This window comes from Ahaetulla prasina, chromosome 6 (assembly GCF_028640845.1).
Source record: "Ahaetulla prasina isolate Xishuangbanna chromosome 6, ASM2864084v1, whole genome shotgun sequence".
NCBI classification, from domain to species: Eukaryota; Metazoa; Chordata; class Lepidosauria; order Squamata; family Colubridae; genus Ahaetulla; species Ahaetulla prasina.
The window spans coordinates 32,180,008-32,197,404 of NC_080544.1; the positions used below are offsets into that span (position 1 = coordinate 32,180,008).

Here is a 17,397-nt window from a genome sequence, read left to right on the forward strand (position 1 = left end):
CACTGGTGCCCCCAACACAAGTGACATCAAGCTGGCCATGCCCTCTCTGGCCACACACACACACACGAGGTCAACACTGTCAAACTATTTACTAAGTCTGCACTACTATTAATCTTCTCATCATTCCCACCACCCATCTCCTTCCACTTATGATTGTATGACTGTAACTTTGTTGCTTGTATCCTTCTGATTTATATTCATATTGTTTCCTGATTGCTTATTTGTACCCTATGACTATCATTAAGTGTTGTACCTTATGATTCTTGATGAAGGTCTCTTTTCTTTTATGTACGCTGAGAGCATATGCACCAAGACAAATTCCTTGTGTGTCCAATCACACTTGGCCAATAAAAAATTCTATTCTATTCAAAACACAACCCTGACGCGGCCCTCAATGAAATCAAGTTTGACACTCCTGCTATAGAAAATAACCATCTATATGGTGGGCCAAAGGAATATAAGTAAAGCCTACAATTCGATGGCTGTAGAAGTTTCTTTCCTAAACTCAAACCAAGACAGAAATCCAGAACCCAAATTGCAACATTGTTCTCTGTTCTAGATACCATTATATGAAAAAGTGCTCCAGAATGTTTTTTTTAATGTAGCACAGTGTAAATTTAAATTACATTTATTATCTTCTGGTGTGTGTGTATATGTAAAATGAAATTAGTCACTTTTGAAAATCGTGATACAGGTAAACTCCCAGTATTTTCTCATGTTCTGTTAATGTAGGAGTTGTTTTTCTACAATATTGTGTATTTTTAACAAGTAGTGCATAACCACAATATAGAATTTGGAATTTATATTTTTCTGGAACAGTGAAATGCCAAATCTTGCTGAGAAAACTTTGGGATGGTTGTACTGTATATCCAGATAGTCCTTGAGTTATGACTATAATTGAGCCCAAAATGTATGTTGCTAAATGAAACATTTGCTAAGTGAGTTTTGCCCTATTTTAAGACCATTCTTGCCACAGTTGTTAAGCGAATCATTGCAGTACTTAAGTTAGTAAGATGGTTGTTAAGTGAATCGGGCTTCCCCATTGCCTTTGCTTGTCAAAAGATCATAAAAGGGGATCACATGACCCGGGGACACTGCAACCGTCATAAATACGAGTCAGTTGCCGAGCATCTTAATTTTGATCATGTGACTGTGGGGATGCTGCAATGGTCGTAAGTGTGAAAAAGATCATAAGTTACTTTTTTTTCTGCCATTGTAACTTTGGATGGTCATTAAATGAACTGTTGTAAGTCAAGGACTACCTGTGTACTTGTGGTAACACATCATTATGTAGACACAAATGCTTAGGAAAAAGGATTTAGGGCTCTTATCCTCCATCTAACCCCATCCCAGAAAACACTATCCATATTTTGCTCTAGAAATATATTTGGCACTTTTGTGAAGCATTATTGAAAGCATTATGTCTAAAATAAAAGAGGGGAACTATTGCAAAACCAGGTGATAAGAATTCTAGAGGGATAGACTGTCAGAAGCAGCAGAAGGGATACTATAATTCTTGCTCCTGCTTTCCTGAACAGAAAAAAAAATGCAAAATAGAAATCCCAAAATGCAAAGACTCAAGTTTTTTCCTTCTCCAATATTGTAGTTCTTTATCTGCAAAAGGTTTTTTACCCACCCCCCATAAACTCACACACATACACGAATGGCACCCTGTTCTTAGCCAATTATCAGACCGATCACCTATTTTAAGCCATTCTAGTGTTTTCACAAAGTGCATGGCACAACAGAAATAGAATAATATAAAATTCTGGTTTATTTCACTCATATAAAAGTAATATATAAATAACTTAAATTTCACAGGACAAAGATCAGTGCTTTTTTCAGGTTAGCAAATGAACACAAATGTTTATAAAACATTTTTTTTACAATTTTATGCCTTTTCTCCTCAATGTGAAGATGAGACAAATTCCATAGGAATTATATATGTAATATATATTATATATGTAATACATAATTATATAAATATGTATCTTCAGCCAGCAAACATATATATATTTTTCTTAGCAGCTTTATAAAAGCACAGATATCCCCACCCCCCAAAAAAACCCCACTGTTTTTCTCTCTTTCACACCGTTTGTGTCATTACAATCAAATCCCAAAGTATAAATATTAACATCTAATAAATATATTTGCATAAATAAGTTCAGTGCAAATTTTCTCCCTTTGTTTTCACATCAAAGTTTCCAAATACTGACTCCGGGAAGGATAAGGTGAAAGATGAGGATAAAATTTAATCTTGGTTGACCTTGACTTTGCTTGGCTTCACAGCATGACTAAGAGTTCCAAATAACCGGTCCCAGTGCGTAAAGTAAGGCGCGTAGTTGAACTTGAACTTCAGGTGGTGGAGATCATGGTGAGGAGCTCCTCCATACAGGCCAAAAGGCACCAGTCTGTGCGTTGACCAAGGCAGGTCATAGCCAGAATGATCTTCTACAGACAACCAGATGTTGGCCACAAAGAATGTCATTTCCGTCAAGGGATGACACCTCAACAGCATTGGACCAACGACAGCAAAGAAACCCAGCCAGAGCAGCTCCCAAACGCTGGCATACTGTGTGGTCAGAGCAAAAGTAGAGACATGTTTGTGGTGGATCTTGTGGAAATTTTTGTAGAGCCATGGTACCTTGTGGTGGAGCAAATGCCACAAAAAGGACAAGAAGTCGAACAGCAGCAGGCAAGCAGCCACCTGCAGGAGAAGCGCTGGTACCTCGGGAGCGATGCTCGGCAGGCTCACGGGTCTCCAGTACCAATGCGCAACCGTCACCGGGAAGATGCACACGATGTGGTGATAGATGCTCTGGGCCAGGCAAAGAGCCACCATCTGCGGTGTAGGCGAGGTCTGCGGTTGGATTTTGTACTTCCTCAGGACGGAGATCCAAGGGCTTAACAAATCCAGCGCGATGAAAGGCAAGCAAAAAGCGGTATAGATTGCAAAGTTGAACAGCGCCGGGAAGAAGGGAGAGTTGATCAAGTCCTCCCGTCTTCGGACAAAGTCCCAGAAAGGCTGGAGAGCCGGCACGTTTGGCAAGTCATTTGGCTGGTTGCAAAAAAGCAGCGTGCTTCCGTTGTTGTGTGTGCTGATTTCCATTGCAGCCGGAGCAGTCGCTGCCGCTTGTGCTGTTTGTATACTGGAGCTGTTCTTATGCCCGCAGCTCTTTTTATTCTGGCTCCCCTGGATGACGTAGCGAAAAAGAAAACTTCCCGCAAGTAATCAGTTCAGTTCCTTTTTCCTCTTGAAGAAAACATATCGGGAGGGACGGGGGTGAGGAATTTCCCTTCTCTTCTTCCAAATGTTTATCCTTGGATGAGCTGTCCTTCGCCCTGACATTTTTTTTTTGTTACAACAGATTGGATTTCGGAGCTGGAAAGCAGGCAGAGAAAGGATGGCATAGGAAGGGCACTGGAAAGAGTTACGTTAATGGCATTTCGTCCAGAAGAGAAATGGGGAGCGAAGATCACAATCTAGCTTTATGAGAATTATGTGTATTTTCTTTTTCTTTTCTTTTTTTTAAAGAATACCGTCCCAATGCTTCTGCTTTGGTTTCCGAGGAGGATTACAGGCTGAGAAGGCAAAGCCATTTAAAGCAGAAAGTGTTGACATTCTGGAAGCAGAGCCAAAACAAATTTATAGGCACTTTTCAACTGTCAATTTAATAAGTGGCCGGGTTTGACGACGATGGAGATCATGCTTTAATTCCCATCTTGTAATGTGTCATTTCAGAAGTTTTGAAAGCATGACACGTGTGTGTGTGTGTGGAAAGATTCACTAGAAAATTCTTACAGATTAGATAGGACGCCAGTCTATGTTTTTGTTATTATATAAAATGGATGAGAGTATTGCAAAGCTAACAACCGGGAGATGGAGTGGGGTTATCATTCCGACCTTGAATTTCAGGTGGCTTTCAAGGTTCATCAGTTCATCTGGGTTACCACAGTATGAGTTATCAATGATTTGGCAGGGTATGTGCTCACATTGGAGCGTCTATCTTGTCATCAGAGCACCCTGAGGCAGGCTGAAGTCAGACTAAGGCTAACCAATATTTTCCATCCTCCACCACAGACATCTCCAACCTTGGCAACTTTAAGACTTGTGGACTTCAACTCCCAGAATTCCTCAGCCAGCTTTGCTGGCTGAGGGATTCTGGGAGTTGAAGTCCACAAGTCTTAAAGTTGCCAAGGTAGGAGACCCCTGCTCTATCAGAAGATGAAGGTGCATGTGTTAGAATGTAGAATACAAGACTGTCCCGTTCCTCAAGAGAGAATTGTCATTTTGGTTGGGGTTGCAATGGGGCCAGACATCTCACTGATATGGTTTCATGTGATTTGTTATTGTTTGGGCCTGAGGATATTGATTTCATGGAAGGACAAGTTGATCACAGTGGAAAGCTGGTAGAACTCCCACATGTCCCCATCAATCATTATTTGATTGCAGTACTTTCCATGCTCTGAAAACCACATCTTTTTATTTATTTTTTTCCAGTTTCTTATCTAGGAACATTCAAAGGGCAACATTCCTATGGAAAAACTTTTTAAAAATCCATGAGGTTTCCACTCTGAAAGTAAAAGAAACAGGGTTTTTGTTTTGTATTTTTTAGTAGCAGAGGTTGGTTTGAGGTTGGTTGTCAGTGGTGGTGGTGATATAGGCACTCGGAACTGAGAGCAGTTAGTATCTTGAAAGTAACTCACATTACTTTCCATGAGGACAGCAACAAACCTTGTGGCTGAAGTGCGGAGAAAAGCAGATTGCAATGAAGTTCTTCTCCACTGTTGAGTCCTTAGGATTCATCACAATGAGACATTGGGACAACTTATTCTGGAAAACAATAGAATAGAATAACAGAGTTGGAAGGGACCTTGGAGGTCTTCTAGTCCAACCCCCTGCTTAGGCAGGAAACCCTACACCACTTCAGACAAATGGTCATCCAATCTCTTTTTAAAAACTTCCAGTGTTGGAGCATTCACAACTTCTGGAGGCAAGTTGTTCCACTGATTGATTGTTCTAACTGTCAGGAAATTTATCTTTAGTTCTAAGTTGCTTCTCTCCTTGATTAGTTTCCACCCATTGCTTCTTGTCCTGCTTTCAGGTTGCTTTGGAGAGTAGCTTGACTCTCTCTTCTTTGTGGCAGCCCCTGAGATATTGGAACACTGCTATCATATATATCTTATTCAACAGAATAAGAGCAGAACAGAACAGTGAATACCCCCAATTCAGATGTCTCATTCTGAACATTAAAGCTGAAGCTTTCCTGGTCATCTTGAAAGAGAAGATGCCACTGCTAGCACTTCAGGCAGTCTCCATGCCATGTTGGTTTCATTCTCAAGATCCTTCTGAGAATGAAGAGATCCTTAAGGCTCACATTGTTCTCTCCCTAAAATATGTGCCCTACATAATTTCAGAAAAATGCCATTTTTATTTTCAGGGGGCAAATAACATTCATTTAACATCCCTAATATTGTTTCAATACTTAGCCATGTAAATATCTGTCTGTCTAACACAGGGCAGAGGTGGGTTTCAGCAGGTTCTGACCAGTTCTGGAAAACTGGTAGCGGAAATTTTGAGTAGTTCGGAGAACCGGTAGTAAAAATTCTGACTGGCCCTGCCCCCATCTATTCTTTGCCTCCCAAGTCCCAGCTGATCAGGAGGAAATGGGGATTTTGCAGTAACCTTCCCCTGGAGTGGGGAGGGAGTGGAGATTTTACAGTATCCTTCCCCTGCCACGCCCACCAAGCCCTCCCACCAAGCCATGCCACACGCACCAAGTGCTGGCAGAGCGCTCAGGCTGTCACAAGCGCCCCCAAAATGAGTGACGTAGAGCAGGCCAAACCCTCATGCGCCCCCCAGGTCAAACACAACCCTGATACAGTCCTCAATGAAATCGAGTTTGACACCCCTGGTCTAACAGAATAACAGAACTATTATTCTGTCTCTTTATCTATCAATCTCTGCATGGGGATTATTAATCCTTTCTTGGCTGATTATTATCTATTCTGGAACATTAAGCCCTTAGCACTTTTATTATGACTCAATAATCTGTGGACTCGTTTCCAGTTCATAAAATATTACATGCAAGCATATATAAATACCAGATGTGGGCGAGAGGGTGGGTTTCGAAACTGCAAGATCGAAGGAAAATGATACAAAAAAGGGACGCGCAGTAATAATTACTTAATTAAACCTAGCCTTTAAAGTTGTTCTTAGGTAATGTTAGAAGTGCATTTATCATCCAGGAACTGATTAACATGTCCAATGTGACTTGAGGAGGCATGCAATTTTGTTCAAGTCACAGGAAATAATTGAATATCCTGATGAGACACGGTTACATTGGTTTGGCAATCTATCTTCCAAGTCCTTCACGTTAGGTTTGTCACTCAACTTCACAACATGATGTTGCACAACCACAAGAACAGCCAAAAGCTCTGCTTCCTTGAGCTGGCCAGCAACCCTCTTGGGGGCCACTTGAAGAGGGATGGTCCAATTCTGGAAGCAACCAACATTTCACCCATGCCTGATCTTCATAAGGCAAAACAGTCACCCTCAAGAAGCATCAAAATTGCTCTTCTGCTTGGCCTAGAGAAGACAAGATAGCAAAGGACAAACCAGTAGAATGTTTTGGCCTGGGATAGGAGGAAGAATCCTTGTAGATATGAAAATTAATTGCATGTGCTATATTTTATATTTGTGGCAGGGCATTTTTCCTCTTCCCTTTATTATAGGAAGGAAGGAAGGAAGGAAGGAAGGAAGGAAGGAAGGAAGGAAGGAAGGAAGGAAGGAAGGAAGGAAGGAAGGAAGGAAATATAAGAGAGCCAGAATGGTATAGTGGTTAAGGCGTCAGGCTGGGTGACCATCAGTTCTAGTCCTGCCTTAGACATGAAGCCAACTAGGTGACCTTGGGCCAGTCACTCTCTCCCAGCAGTAAGAAGCAGGCAATGGCAAACACTTCTTGACATGAAATCTTCCAAGAAATTTCAGGGACTTGTCCAAGCAATTGCCAGGAATCAACACCAACTTGAGCGATCGTTATCATCAAGTACATAAAAAACCACCCCAACACTTAATATTTTCTCTATCCAGAAATGTAAAAGTTCTTTGGAAAAAGAAATGCACAACAGCAATATCAAACAAATATCACTCTGCCCACTGATTTTAAAGATTTGACTTCTAATTTCAGCTTCTCCATAATTTTTTTTACACTTATCAATGACTCAATGGCATAAATTCTGACAAAATTAATCTGTTGCCATACTCCACAGCTACAGGTACATGTTAAAAGATAAGTAAATTACTAGATGCAGGAAATCACACTGTTCACGCCAGTGGAGACAAAAAAAATAGCTATTTGCTCCATCTACTGGCTACAGATATAGATGCAAGACTCAGATTTTAATTCTTGCTGTTGGAATTCAACAATCATAGATATGGAAAGGACCATCAAGTCCACACAGTTCTGCTTAGTGCAAGCATCCCAATTAAAGCTGTTCCTTGATTGGTGGATTGCCCAGCCTTGTCCAATGACAAGATTATTTCCTTAACATCTGAAGCTGCCTTCCTATCATTTAATGTTATGATTTCATGAACTAACTTTTGTAGTAAACGGGACAGGCAATTCTATGTAGCCCTCCTGGCAGTGGTGGGATTCAGCCAGTTCGCACCACTTCGGGAGAACCGGTTGTTAACTTTCTGAGCAGTTTTGCAAACTAGTTGTTGGAAGAAATCATTAGGGCAGAGAACCAGTTGTTAAATTACTTGAATCCCACCACTGCCTCCTGGGGTACTTGAAAAGTGTTAGCAAGTTTTCTTTCGAATTTGCCAAGGCAGTTTCTTCCATCTAAGCCACGGTGGCACAGTGCAGAGGTGGTATTCAGCAGGTTCTGACGAGTTCTGGAGAACTGTAGCTGAAATTTTGATTAGTTTGGAGAACCGGTAAATACTATCAGGCCCCGCCTCCATCTACTCTCTGCCTCCCAAGTCCCACCCAGCTGATCAGGAGGAAATGGGGATTTTGCAGTACATTTCCCATGGATTTCCCATGGAGTGGGGTGGGAATGAAGATTTTACAGTATTCTTCCCCTGTCACACCTGCCAAGCCACACACGCCCACAGAACCAGTAGTAAAAAAAATTTGAATCCCACCACTGGCGCAGTGGTTAAAGTGCAGTACTGCAGGCTACTTCTTCTGACTGCTGGCTGCCTGCAATTTGGCGTTCAAATCTCACCAGTCTCAAGGTTGACTCAGCCTTTCATCCTTTTGAGATCGATAAAATGAGGACCCGAACTGTTGGGGGTAATAGGCTGACTCTGTAAACCGCTTAGAGAAGACTGGAAAGCACTGTAAAGCAGTATGTAAGTCTAAGTACTAATGTCTCTCTTGAAAATATTTCATTTTTTAATTTTCGATCATCCGCACTTGTTGTTCTGTGAACTAAGCTTAAGGGGCAATAAATGGCATTTTGCTTTCAGTTGAAGAGGCTATTATTCAGCATTGAACCAAGGAGTTCTTGGTGCTCTTTGTGCTTGATTGTATGCCTTACAGAGATTTCATTAGCCAATTAGGTAAGATCATTAGTGCAAGAGCTCAGAGGACACCAAAATTTCCAGAACCCAATGCTTTTTTTAAAACAGATATTCTAGCTTGCCTGTCCTGAATGCAGATATCTTGTTAATTTTCTCCATTCTGTGAGAAGAACAATAAAAACAAATTATTTAACGTTCTTTTCTCTTTAACCCTAGAACCCTGCTACAAATTTTGTGCCTCTCCCATTTAATAATGGTTGCAAAGCTGCCATTGGTTTTCTTTTTTTTTTATTGAAAAAGTTTTACAAAGAAAATTTTTTAAAACATTTGTTCCCCCCCACTTCCCCCCACCCTCCTCCCTCTCCCCTCCAACCTTCCCAACGCCCCCCCGAGACTTCCCAGAACAAAATGCAGGGTATAACATCCAACAATCATAAGCTAAAATACAACAAAAATCTTAACTAATATCCACCCTCTTCCAACATGCCCTTAACTGCCCTTTCCCATATAAACATATACATTAATATATGCCAGTCCTAACATTATTCATAAACTATTTGATACTTTTTAGCCCGATACTTGTTTTGAATATAATCAATCCAACTTCTCCACTCCAATACATATTTTTCTTGTGAATGGTCTTTCAAATACGCAGAAATTTTTGCCATTTCTGCTAAATTCGATACTTTAAGTGTCCATTCTTCAGTCGTAGGTAAATCTTCTCTCTTCCAGTATTGTGCAACCAAAAGTCTCGCTGCTGTTATTAAATTTAAAATCAACTGACGATGCTACTTATTTTCATATATGGTGGACTTGTAAAAAAATCAAAGCATTTTGGATTAAAATATGGTGGATTACGCAGAATATTCTGAAAAAGAAGTTAAAATTTACTCCACAGTTGTTCTTATTGGATATAATTACAGACTGTACAGTTATAGAGACTAAGTTGATTTTAAGGCTGCCATTGGCTTTCAGCAGCTGTGGTTGGAAAGGATTCTGGGTAATGCAAAAAAGAATTTAGAGGCCACATGTTTCCATGGTCCTTAGGTTGTTGACTTTATCAAACACTCCAAAGACTGTGATTGGTTTACTTCTTTTCTGCCCCACTTATAAATGTTACAGAAGCCTCTGGTTTATTAATGGTGCAAATAGAACTCTAGAAAAAAAAGACCCATTCAAGTCCTCATAACTGTTTCCCAGAGATCGTATATCAACATGACTTTCCAGTTCCTCATGTCCCTGTTGTGTTTCCATTAAATTTACATTTGAACATCCAGTAGAATTTCATGTTTTGAACAATTATTAAAATGGTTGCATCAATGGCATTTCCAATCCCAATTTAGAAAAAAGAGTCATGTTTTAGGACTAATCTTTGGTTAGTCTGGCCTGAAAGTATAGGGTGCACCAAGGCAGTGGTAAAATCCATTTTTTTTACTACTGGTTCTGTGGGTTGGTGGGCGTGGCTTGGTGGGCATGGTGTGGCTCAGTGGGCATGGCAGGGGAAGGCAAAATCCCCATTCCCTCTTCACTCCACTCTGGGGCCAGCCAGAGGTGGTATTTGCTGCTTGTTCGAACTACTCAAAATCTCCACTACCAGTTCTCCAGAACCTGTCAGAACTGTTGGATTTCACCCCTGCACCAAGGTCACCAGATCTATAATTTGGAAGACGACTGGAAAACTCCACACAGCTCTGCAATAAAATGAAGACTGGCAAGAAATATTAATACAAATAAAAAACTTATAGGTTAACTTTTCACATATGGCTAAAGAACTTTTTAGAGACCAACTGTATGACTCTTCTGCTGAAGGGATGTGTAAATTGTCATTGGCCCCGATGGAAGGGTGCGCAACTTGGGCGTCCTCCTGGATGAACGGCTGTCTTTTGAAGATCATTTGACGGCCGTCTCCAGGAGAGCTTTTTACCAGGTTCGCCTGGTGCGCCAGTTGCGCCCCTTTCTAGACCAGGATGCCCTATGCACGGTCACTCACGCCCTCGTGACGTCTCGCCTGGATTACTGCAATGCTCTCTACATGGGGCTCCCCTTGAAGGGCATCCGGAGGCTACAGTTAGTTCAGAATGCGGCTGCGCGGGTTATAGAGGGAGCCCCTCGTGGCTCCCGTATGATACCTATCCTGCGCAGACTGCACTGGCTACCTGTGGCCTTCCGGGTGCGCTTCAAGGTGTTGGTAACCACCTTTAAAGCGCTCCATGGCATAGGGCCGGGTAATCTACGGGACCGCCTACTGCTACCAAATACCTCTCACCGACCCGTGCGCTCTCACAGAGAGGGACTCCTCAGGGTGCCGTCAGCTAGGCAGTGTCGTCTGGCGACGCCCAGGGGAAGGGCCTTCTCTGTGGGGGCTCCCACCCTCTGGAACGAACTCCCCCCAGGACTCCGTCAACTTCCGGACCTCCGAACCTTCCGTCGCGAGCTTAAGACACATTTATTCATCTGTGCAGGACTGGCTTAGATTTTAAATTTATAGGGGTTTTAAATTGGTTTTAAGATTTGTATTTATATTTTTAACAATTTGGCATTAGAATAAGTTTTTTAATAGTTATTTTAATTGTATATATAATGTTTTATGTGCCTGTGAACCGCCCTGAATCCTTCGGGAGATAGGGCGGTATACAAATTTGAATAATAAATAAATAAATAAATAAATAAATAAATAAATAAAGAGAACACCAACTTGAAAAAGTCCAAACCTCAACATAGAAATGGGCATAGCTTGTAATTTCACAGCTAGAACCTCCATATTGGTTCAAAACTGTGACTTCTGAAACGATTCACTTTATACATTCAACCACTTACCTAGTTAGGACTAGATACATGAGAACAGGAAGGTCCCATGCAAGACACTCCAAATTTCCAAAGCTGTCGGCAGTGCCTGTGTATTCTGTGATGATGTTTGCTTTTTGTTCTTATACATCTTTTATATGACAAAGGCACATTTTAAACTGGAAAGTATTTAGGTCCATGGAAAAAATGCCTAGCAATAGCAATAGCACTTATATCCCGCATCACAATGCTTCACAGCCTTCTCTAAGCGGTTTACCGAGTCAGCATATTGCTCCCATCAATCTAGATCCTCATTTTACGGACCTCAGAAGGACGGAAGGCTGAGTCAACCTTGAGCCAATCAGAATCGAACTCTTGGAGTGAGCAGTGAGTTAGTTCTGCAGTACTGCATTCTAACCACTGCGCCACCATGGCTCTCCTACAGGTAGGTCTACCACAATGTGTTTTTTTTAATTTGTCTCTTTTTCATGTTTCGATCACTATCGTCATCAAGCACATGGAGACTTCAGTAGGACCTTCCTTTTACTTCAGATGTAGAGCTCTCTGTCTTCTCACTACATATTAATGTAGAGATCCACACTACCCAATGACATCAAGGCCAGCCCACTTCAGGGAATATTGGATTACAGGTTAAGTGTAGAAAAATCCAATGATTGTATAGGCATGTTAAAAGTTCTCCTGAGTCTTGAACCTTTTAATTTTTAAATGTGTTCTAAAATAACTAGCAGTTCAGCTGAATGCCCAAACCGGACTGTGAGGTGTTTGCTTTTTCAGACAAGCATATCCAGAAATGCAGGCAGTATTGACACAATATAATTTGATATGATGGAGATTACGGTCCAGTTGGCAGGAGTTTTATGCAGCCTATAAACCAGGGGTGTCAAACTCGCAGCGTCACTTTCTCATCAGTTGATGTATCGCAACTTTTTCCCCTTTGCTAAAACGGAGATAGGTGTGGCCAGCGCATGATGCATCCGGCCCACGGGCTGCGAGTTTGACACCCCTGCTATAAATTGTATAAACTTACCCATCTGATATTTAGGAATTTTATAGGAAAAATGAGTCCTTTGAACATTTTAATTTCACCCTTAAACTTTTCCCAAAATCTCACCCTACAGAAATGGGTTGGAAATGTTGGCCTATTAGCCCTTTTTTACATTTCTCTTCCAATCTTATCCCTCCAAATGGGCAAAAATATAATTAGCCTCATCTGATCAAGGATGACCATTGAAAAATCACGTCTTTAAAAAGAAAAATAGTGTCTAGGCAGGCAGGCAGGAATCCACTCTGTTTGTAGTATCTAGAACTCTGATGAATTGGGGTGAAAACTGTTTTTAAGGATGAGGATTTTCGGGAGACGACTTCCGGTGTCCGGTGGCAACGGACGTCTGGAAGGCTTCTCCTGCCTCCAGTGTCCGAATCCGGCCGCCGCCGAGGCCCTTAGGGGCCAGGTGTTCCGAAAAGGACACCTGCCGTACGGACGGCTCGCCAGGGGTCTCCCAGCCGATATACAGGACTGGGGGGACCGATGCTGGCGCGTCCTAGGCTCGGCGGGGTGCGGAGGCCCCAGGCCGCGGCCATTACTTTGGTCGTCGCCTGGGCCGCTGTGCCCGGTGACACCGGGGCTTTGGATTTATAATTGCAGCAGCCTGGTGGTGAACAGGGAACGGAGAAGAATTGAGGAATGAGGAAGGGAAGGGAATATCGGCAAACGTGAGTGGAGTACTCCGGAGTGCGGGGGGGTTCTCCCCTGCGACTGGAAGGAGTACGAATCACTTTGGAGAGAGGAGAACTTAAAATAATAAGATTACCGGTTTTGTGGAGCTCTGGAGAAGAGGTGATGGAGAAATTTAGGAGGGAGGTTTGAGGCCCCCCTCCTCTGGGGAACAATGGTGGCGCCCAGCTTCCGCCTTCACTATGAGAATTTTGATGACATCACTTCCTTGACTTCCTGGTTGATTAACTGTACTCTGGACTCGTTGCTCCTGTGAGTGCCCCTGGTGGATCCGGAGGAAATTATAAGGATACTGTGCTTGCCTGAGGATTTTGAAAATTTTTTTTTTAAATGGCAAAGGTCAGAGACCAACTGCTGGAGAAATGGAGAATTCTGGAAAAGTTATCTAATATGGACAAGAAACTGGATGAAATAAGAGCAGAAATTGTGACTATCCAAAAGCATTTAAAGCATACTCAACAAGTCTCAGCAGAAAATAAGCAGAAAGTGGAACGTCTGGAGGGTGAGATGCGGGCACTGCAGAAAGAGGGAGGCGACAAGCAATGCTGTGCTTGGACTACAGATGGATAAAATGTCTTATTTCCTTAGGTTTCAAAATTTGGAAGAAGTGGACCAAGAAGACTTGAGAGATGTTGTGACTAAGCTGTTGGGAGAATTTGTTGGGAGAGGTGTTGATTTTATGAATTGGGATGTGGATCGAGTTTATAGAGTTAATTCACAATATGCACGCACGCATGCAGTTCCTAGAGAGGTTCATGTCAAATTTGTGAAAAGAGGCGAGATGAAATTCTTAGAAAACATAGGAGTGGGGCACTGACTTATAGGGGCAGGGAGATAGCCATTCTGAGGCAGATTCCCAGACAGGTCGTGAAATGAGAAAGAAATATTACTTTTATCAAGCAAATTGTACCAGAAGGAGTGGGCTTCAGATGGCTGATGCCAGAGGGATTGATGATTTTCCGGGAGGGCATTACGAAAAAATTAGTACAATTGCGGAGGCTGCGGCCTCGTGGAGGAACACAAAGCCCTCCTGGATTTAGATGACCCAGAAATTGAAGAAGGGGAGGTTATAGACCATGGGGCGGAGGCGGCTGCCGCTGTTGCGGCCCTGGAGTTGGGTCAGGCTGAACCCAGAGTTCTGAGATCCAAAACTAGGAAGTGATAAAGATATTTGGTATTGTGTTGGTTTTCCTTATTCTCTTTCGTATGATATTCTGATTATTCTTGACCCTTCCTCATTGTGTATGTAAGATTGAAACTTAGCTACTTCGTTTCACCTGCTTGCCATATGGCTGTTGTATGTGTTTAAAATTTTGAGTAAAATTCTTATCATGTATAAGAAAAATGAAAATTTACCATACCTGATATGTATTTGCATAAATCTTTTTTGACCAATAAAAACTTTTTATAAAAAAAAAAAAAAAAAAAAAAAGGATGAGGATTTTCAAAACTAAAAAAAAAAAAGGAAGTATAAAATGCTCTGGTCATGTACTGCAGCACCCTCTTGTGACAAAATAAATATTTGACTATAATTTAATCAAACTGTTCTTGAATTTCACCCAAAATAAGGAAGGTGGCAGCACAGCACAGCTAATTAGAATTAAAAACCAGAAAGATCTGTATTGTTTTATTTGATTGCAGTTCGGTAATCTACATTACTTTGTGGAAAAATAATGCAAAATACATTCTCAGAAATGTACCCTTTTTTTTTCTTGCTACCACTTCAGATCCTTTTTTACATACAGTATTGCAAATGAACACACTATTGCACATTGCAATTTTCCTTTGTTCACCATCATTAATTTTTGGGGGGACAGGATGTGTTGCAATAGTCTGGTTTTTTTCCTACTCTCCCACTGACCCCATAGTAATAAGCACTATATATCCACCCCCGGCTAGTAAGAAACAATTAAAAGTCACCAATATGAAAGGATAAAATCATGAAAAGCATGTTTTAAAAAATAGCATTACAAAGAATCAGATCAGCAGGCTGGAATATGGAATACTTTTAAAAAAGCATATTCCTGTTGTGTCTCGTCCGATCTCACCACAGCCGGGGCCTTCTTATCTGCTTCCGAACACGGAGGAATGTCCTAGTATGCCTCCCGGCCCCAGCCCTGGCTCCATGCCCAGACAGGCTGAAGAGGAGGAAGTATCTCCAGCCCCCAGCTCTGGCTCCATGCCCAGGCAAACGGAGCAACTAGACCCCTCCCCCTCCTCCACAGCATGTGAGCCTGAGGGAGGTCAATTGCCAACAGCTGCAGACTGGAGTGACCCTCGCGTCAGAAGACTTGATAGATGGAGGCAACAGAAGGAAGGGAGGGGCAGGCCTGGATAAGTGCTGAGTCATGGAGCCACACCCCATGGCCTATATAAAGGACCTGCTTTCTGGCATTCTCTGAGTCAGGCAAAGTCTAAACATATCTTGTTGAAGTCACTTTCTGGTCTCCTGCCTGCCCTGAGGACTTTGCTAGGACTTTGGCAGAGCTGCAGAGGCACGCCTGATTCGGATTTCCCTGACCCAGCCATCAGCGGAGGAGTGGGACACGACAATTCCCATGTGGTACACTAGGGCAGGGATCAGCAACCTGCGGCTCCGGAGCCGCATGAGGCTCTTTGGGCCCTCTGCTGTGGCTCCCTGTCAGGTGATCCCACCACTGTCTGGCCCCGCACCTAGACCTCCCCTCTCAGTCATTCCTCGCCTGGCCTGAGAAGGTAAGGGCAGTGGTGGGGGATGGAGAAGCATCAGGGCAAAGAGAAGAGAGATACAAAGAGAAAGTGGGGGAGAAAGTGGGAGACATAAAGAGAGACAGAGAGAGGGGGGGAGGGAGGGGAGAGAGAGAGATGTCAAAAGGGTTTTCTGGTTCCTGGTGTTTTTTTAACGGTTCTCTGCCCTAATGACTGGCTAGGTAGGCGTGGCTAGGGGGGTCATGTGACTGGTGGAAGTGAGTGACATCGAGTTGACCATGCTCACCCAGGTTTTGTGGCTCCCAGTGGTTTTTTTTCTGTGGGAAACAGGTCCAAATGGCTCTTTTGAGTATTTCAGGTTGCAGATCCTTAGTGACTCCTGCACTAGGGAATTTTGGACCAGCGTGGTGGAGAAAATGGACTTAGAGACTGTGCCCTTTCCTCTTTTGGATATGATCAGGGTCAAATCCAGTTCATGTCTTTTTCCTGCTTCTATCAGGTCATAACTGCCCTCTGTTCCAGACAGAGCATGGCTGCAATTCCATCTAACCCCCCCAAAAAATAGAAGCCTTCTCTTCAGCTCACAGCACAGCGCAAGGCAACATTTAAAAAGGAGGTTGCAATCCAGTGAAACTCTGACCTTCCATCAGCTGATGAACTCCACACTCCATCTCTTTCACTGTGAACTTCCCCTGCTGCCCCCTGAAAGATTCATTTTGCCTAAAAATAGAACTAACCCCTGGTACGTTGACAAGGATCTGCCCAGCGTCTTCAAACTGGCCAGCAAATTGGATCGCTAGGGTTTCCCACATTGCAGCCTTCCATATCTATAAAAAAATCTTTATTTTTTCCCCATTGTTCGTGGTCCCTCTTTCTTGGGAAGCAGGCACCCAATGATCATTGCAGTAAAGATGAATCTTCTCCTCCACATTCTGCTCTTTCTTCAGGCTGAATCCATGACACAGAAAATGATTCCTAGGGAGGTGGAGCTTGACAAATGACGCTTGGTCAAAAGCAAGAGAACCACTTATCCAAAGTCACATGAGGTGGAGTGATGAGATTTTTCCCTCTCTCACCCGTCTAGTGCCCACCGTTTCCTGACACCTCCCTTTACCTTTGTACTGTATTCCTTCCAACTCAGCAGAGAGCATTGTCTAGCACTGTAATCACAGCCGGGTGGGTACCAGTGAACATTATATTGTCATTCCTGCTCTAACTGATCAGTTTTAATTGCCCCAATTTCAACTTCTTTTTCACGAGGGGGATTTAAAGTTTCTCTTTGATTTTTGTTTGTTTGTTTTAACACAGTAAAATAGTGGCTGTCAGGAAGCAATAGCGTGCAAGGATTGCAATGTGGGAATTTTAAATAAAATATTTTATTTAATTTTAAATAAAATATGTAGGAGCCTAATTTTACGCAGCTTCTTTTCCAAAAACTCTACACTACTAACCAGAGCATACAAAACATTTGCTAGACCTATTCTTGAATACAGTTCACCTGTCTGGAACCCACACCACATCTCTGACATTAATACAATTGAACGTGTCCAGAAATATTTTACAAGAAGAGTTCTCCGCTCCTCTGAAAACAACAAAATACCTTACACCACCAGACTTGAAATCCTGGGATTAGAAA

The 17,397-nt window shown here is 42.4% G+C and overlaps 1 protein-coding gene across 1 annotated transcript; it reads right to left on the bottom strand.

Moving 5' to 3' along the window:
- Positions 1-1,769: 1,769 nt before the first annotated feature.
- On the bottom strand, positions 1,770-3,233 carry CH25H (cholesterol 25-hydroxylase). The gene has a single exon (XM_058187074.1). It carries the CDS (start codon positions 3,107-3,109, stop codon positions 2,252-2,254), a length of 858 nt encoding a protein of 285 aa, XP_058043057.1. The 5' UTR covers positions 3,110-3,233; the 3' UTR covers positions 1,770-2,251.
- Between the last annotated feature and the right edge of the window lie 14,164 nt (positions 3,234-17,397).

Bases quoted from the DNA above. Each gene is read 5' to 3' on its own strand.
- CH25H (XM_058187074.1), bottom strand. From the start codon at position 3,109: ATGGAAATCAGCACACACAACAACGGAAGCACGCTGCTTTTTTGCAAC.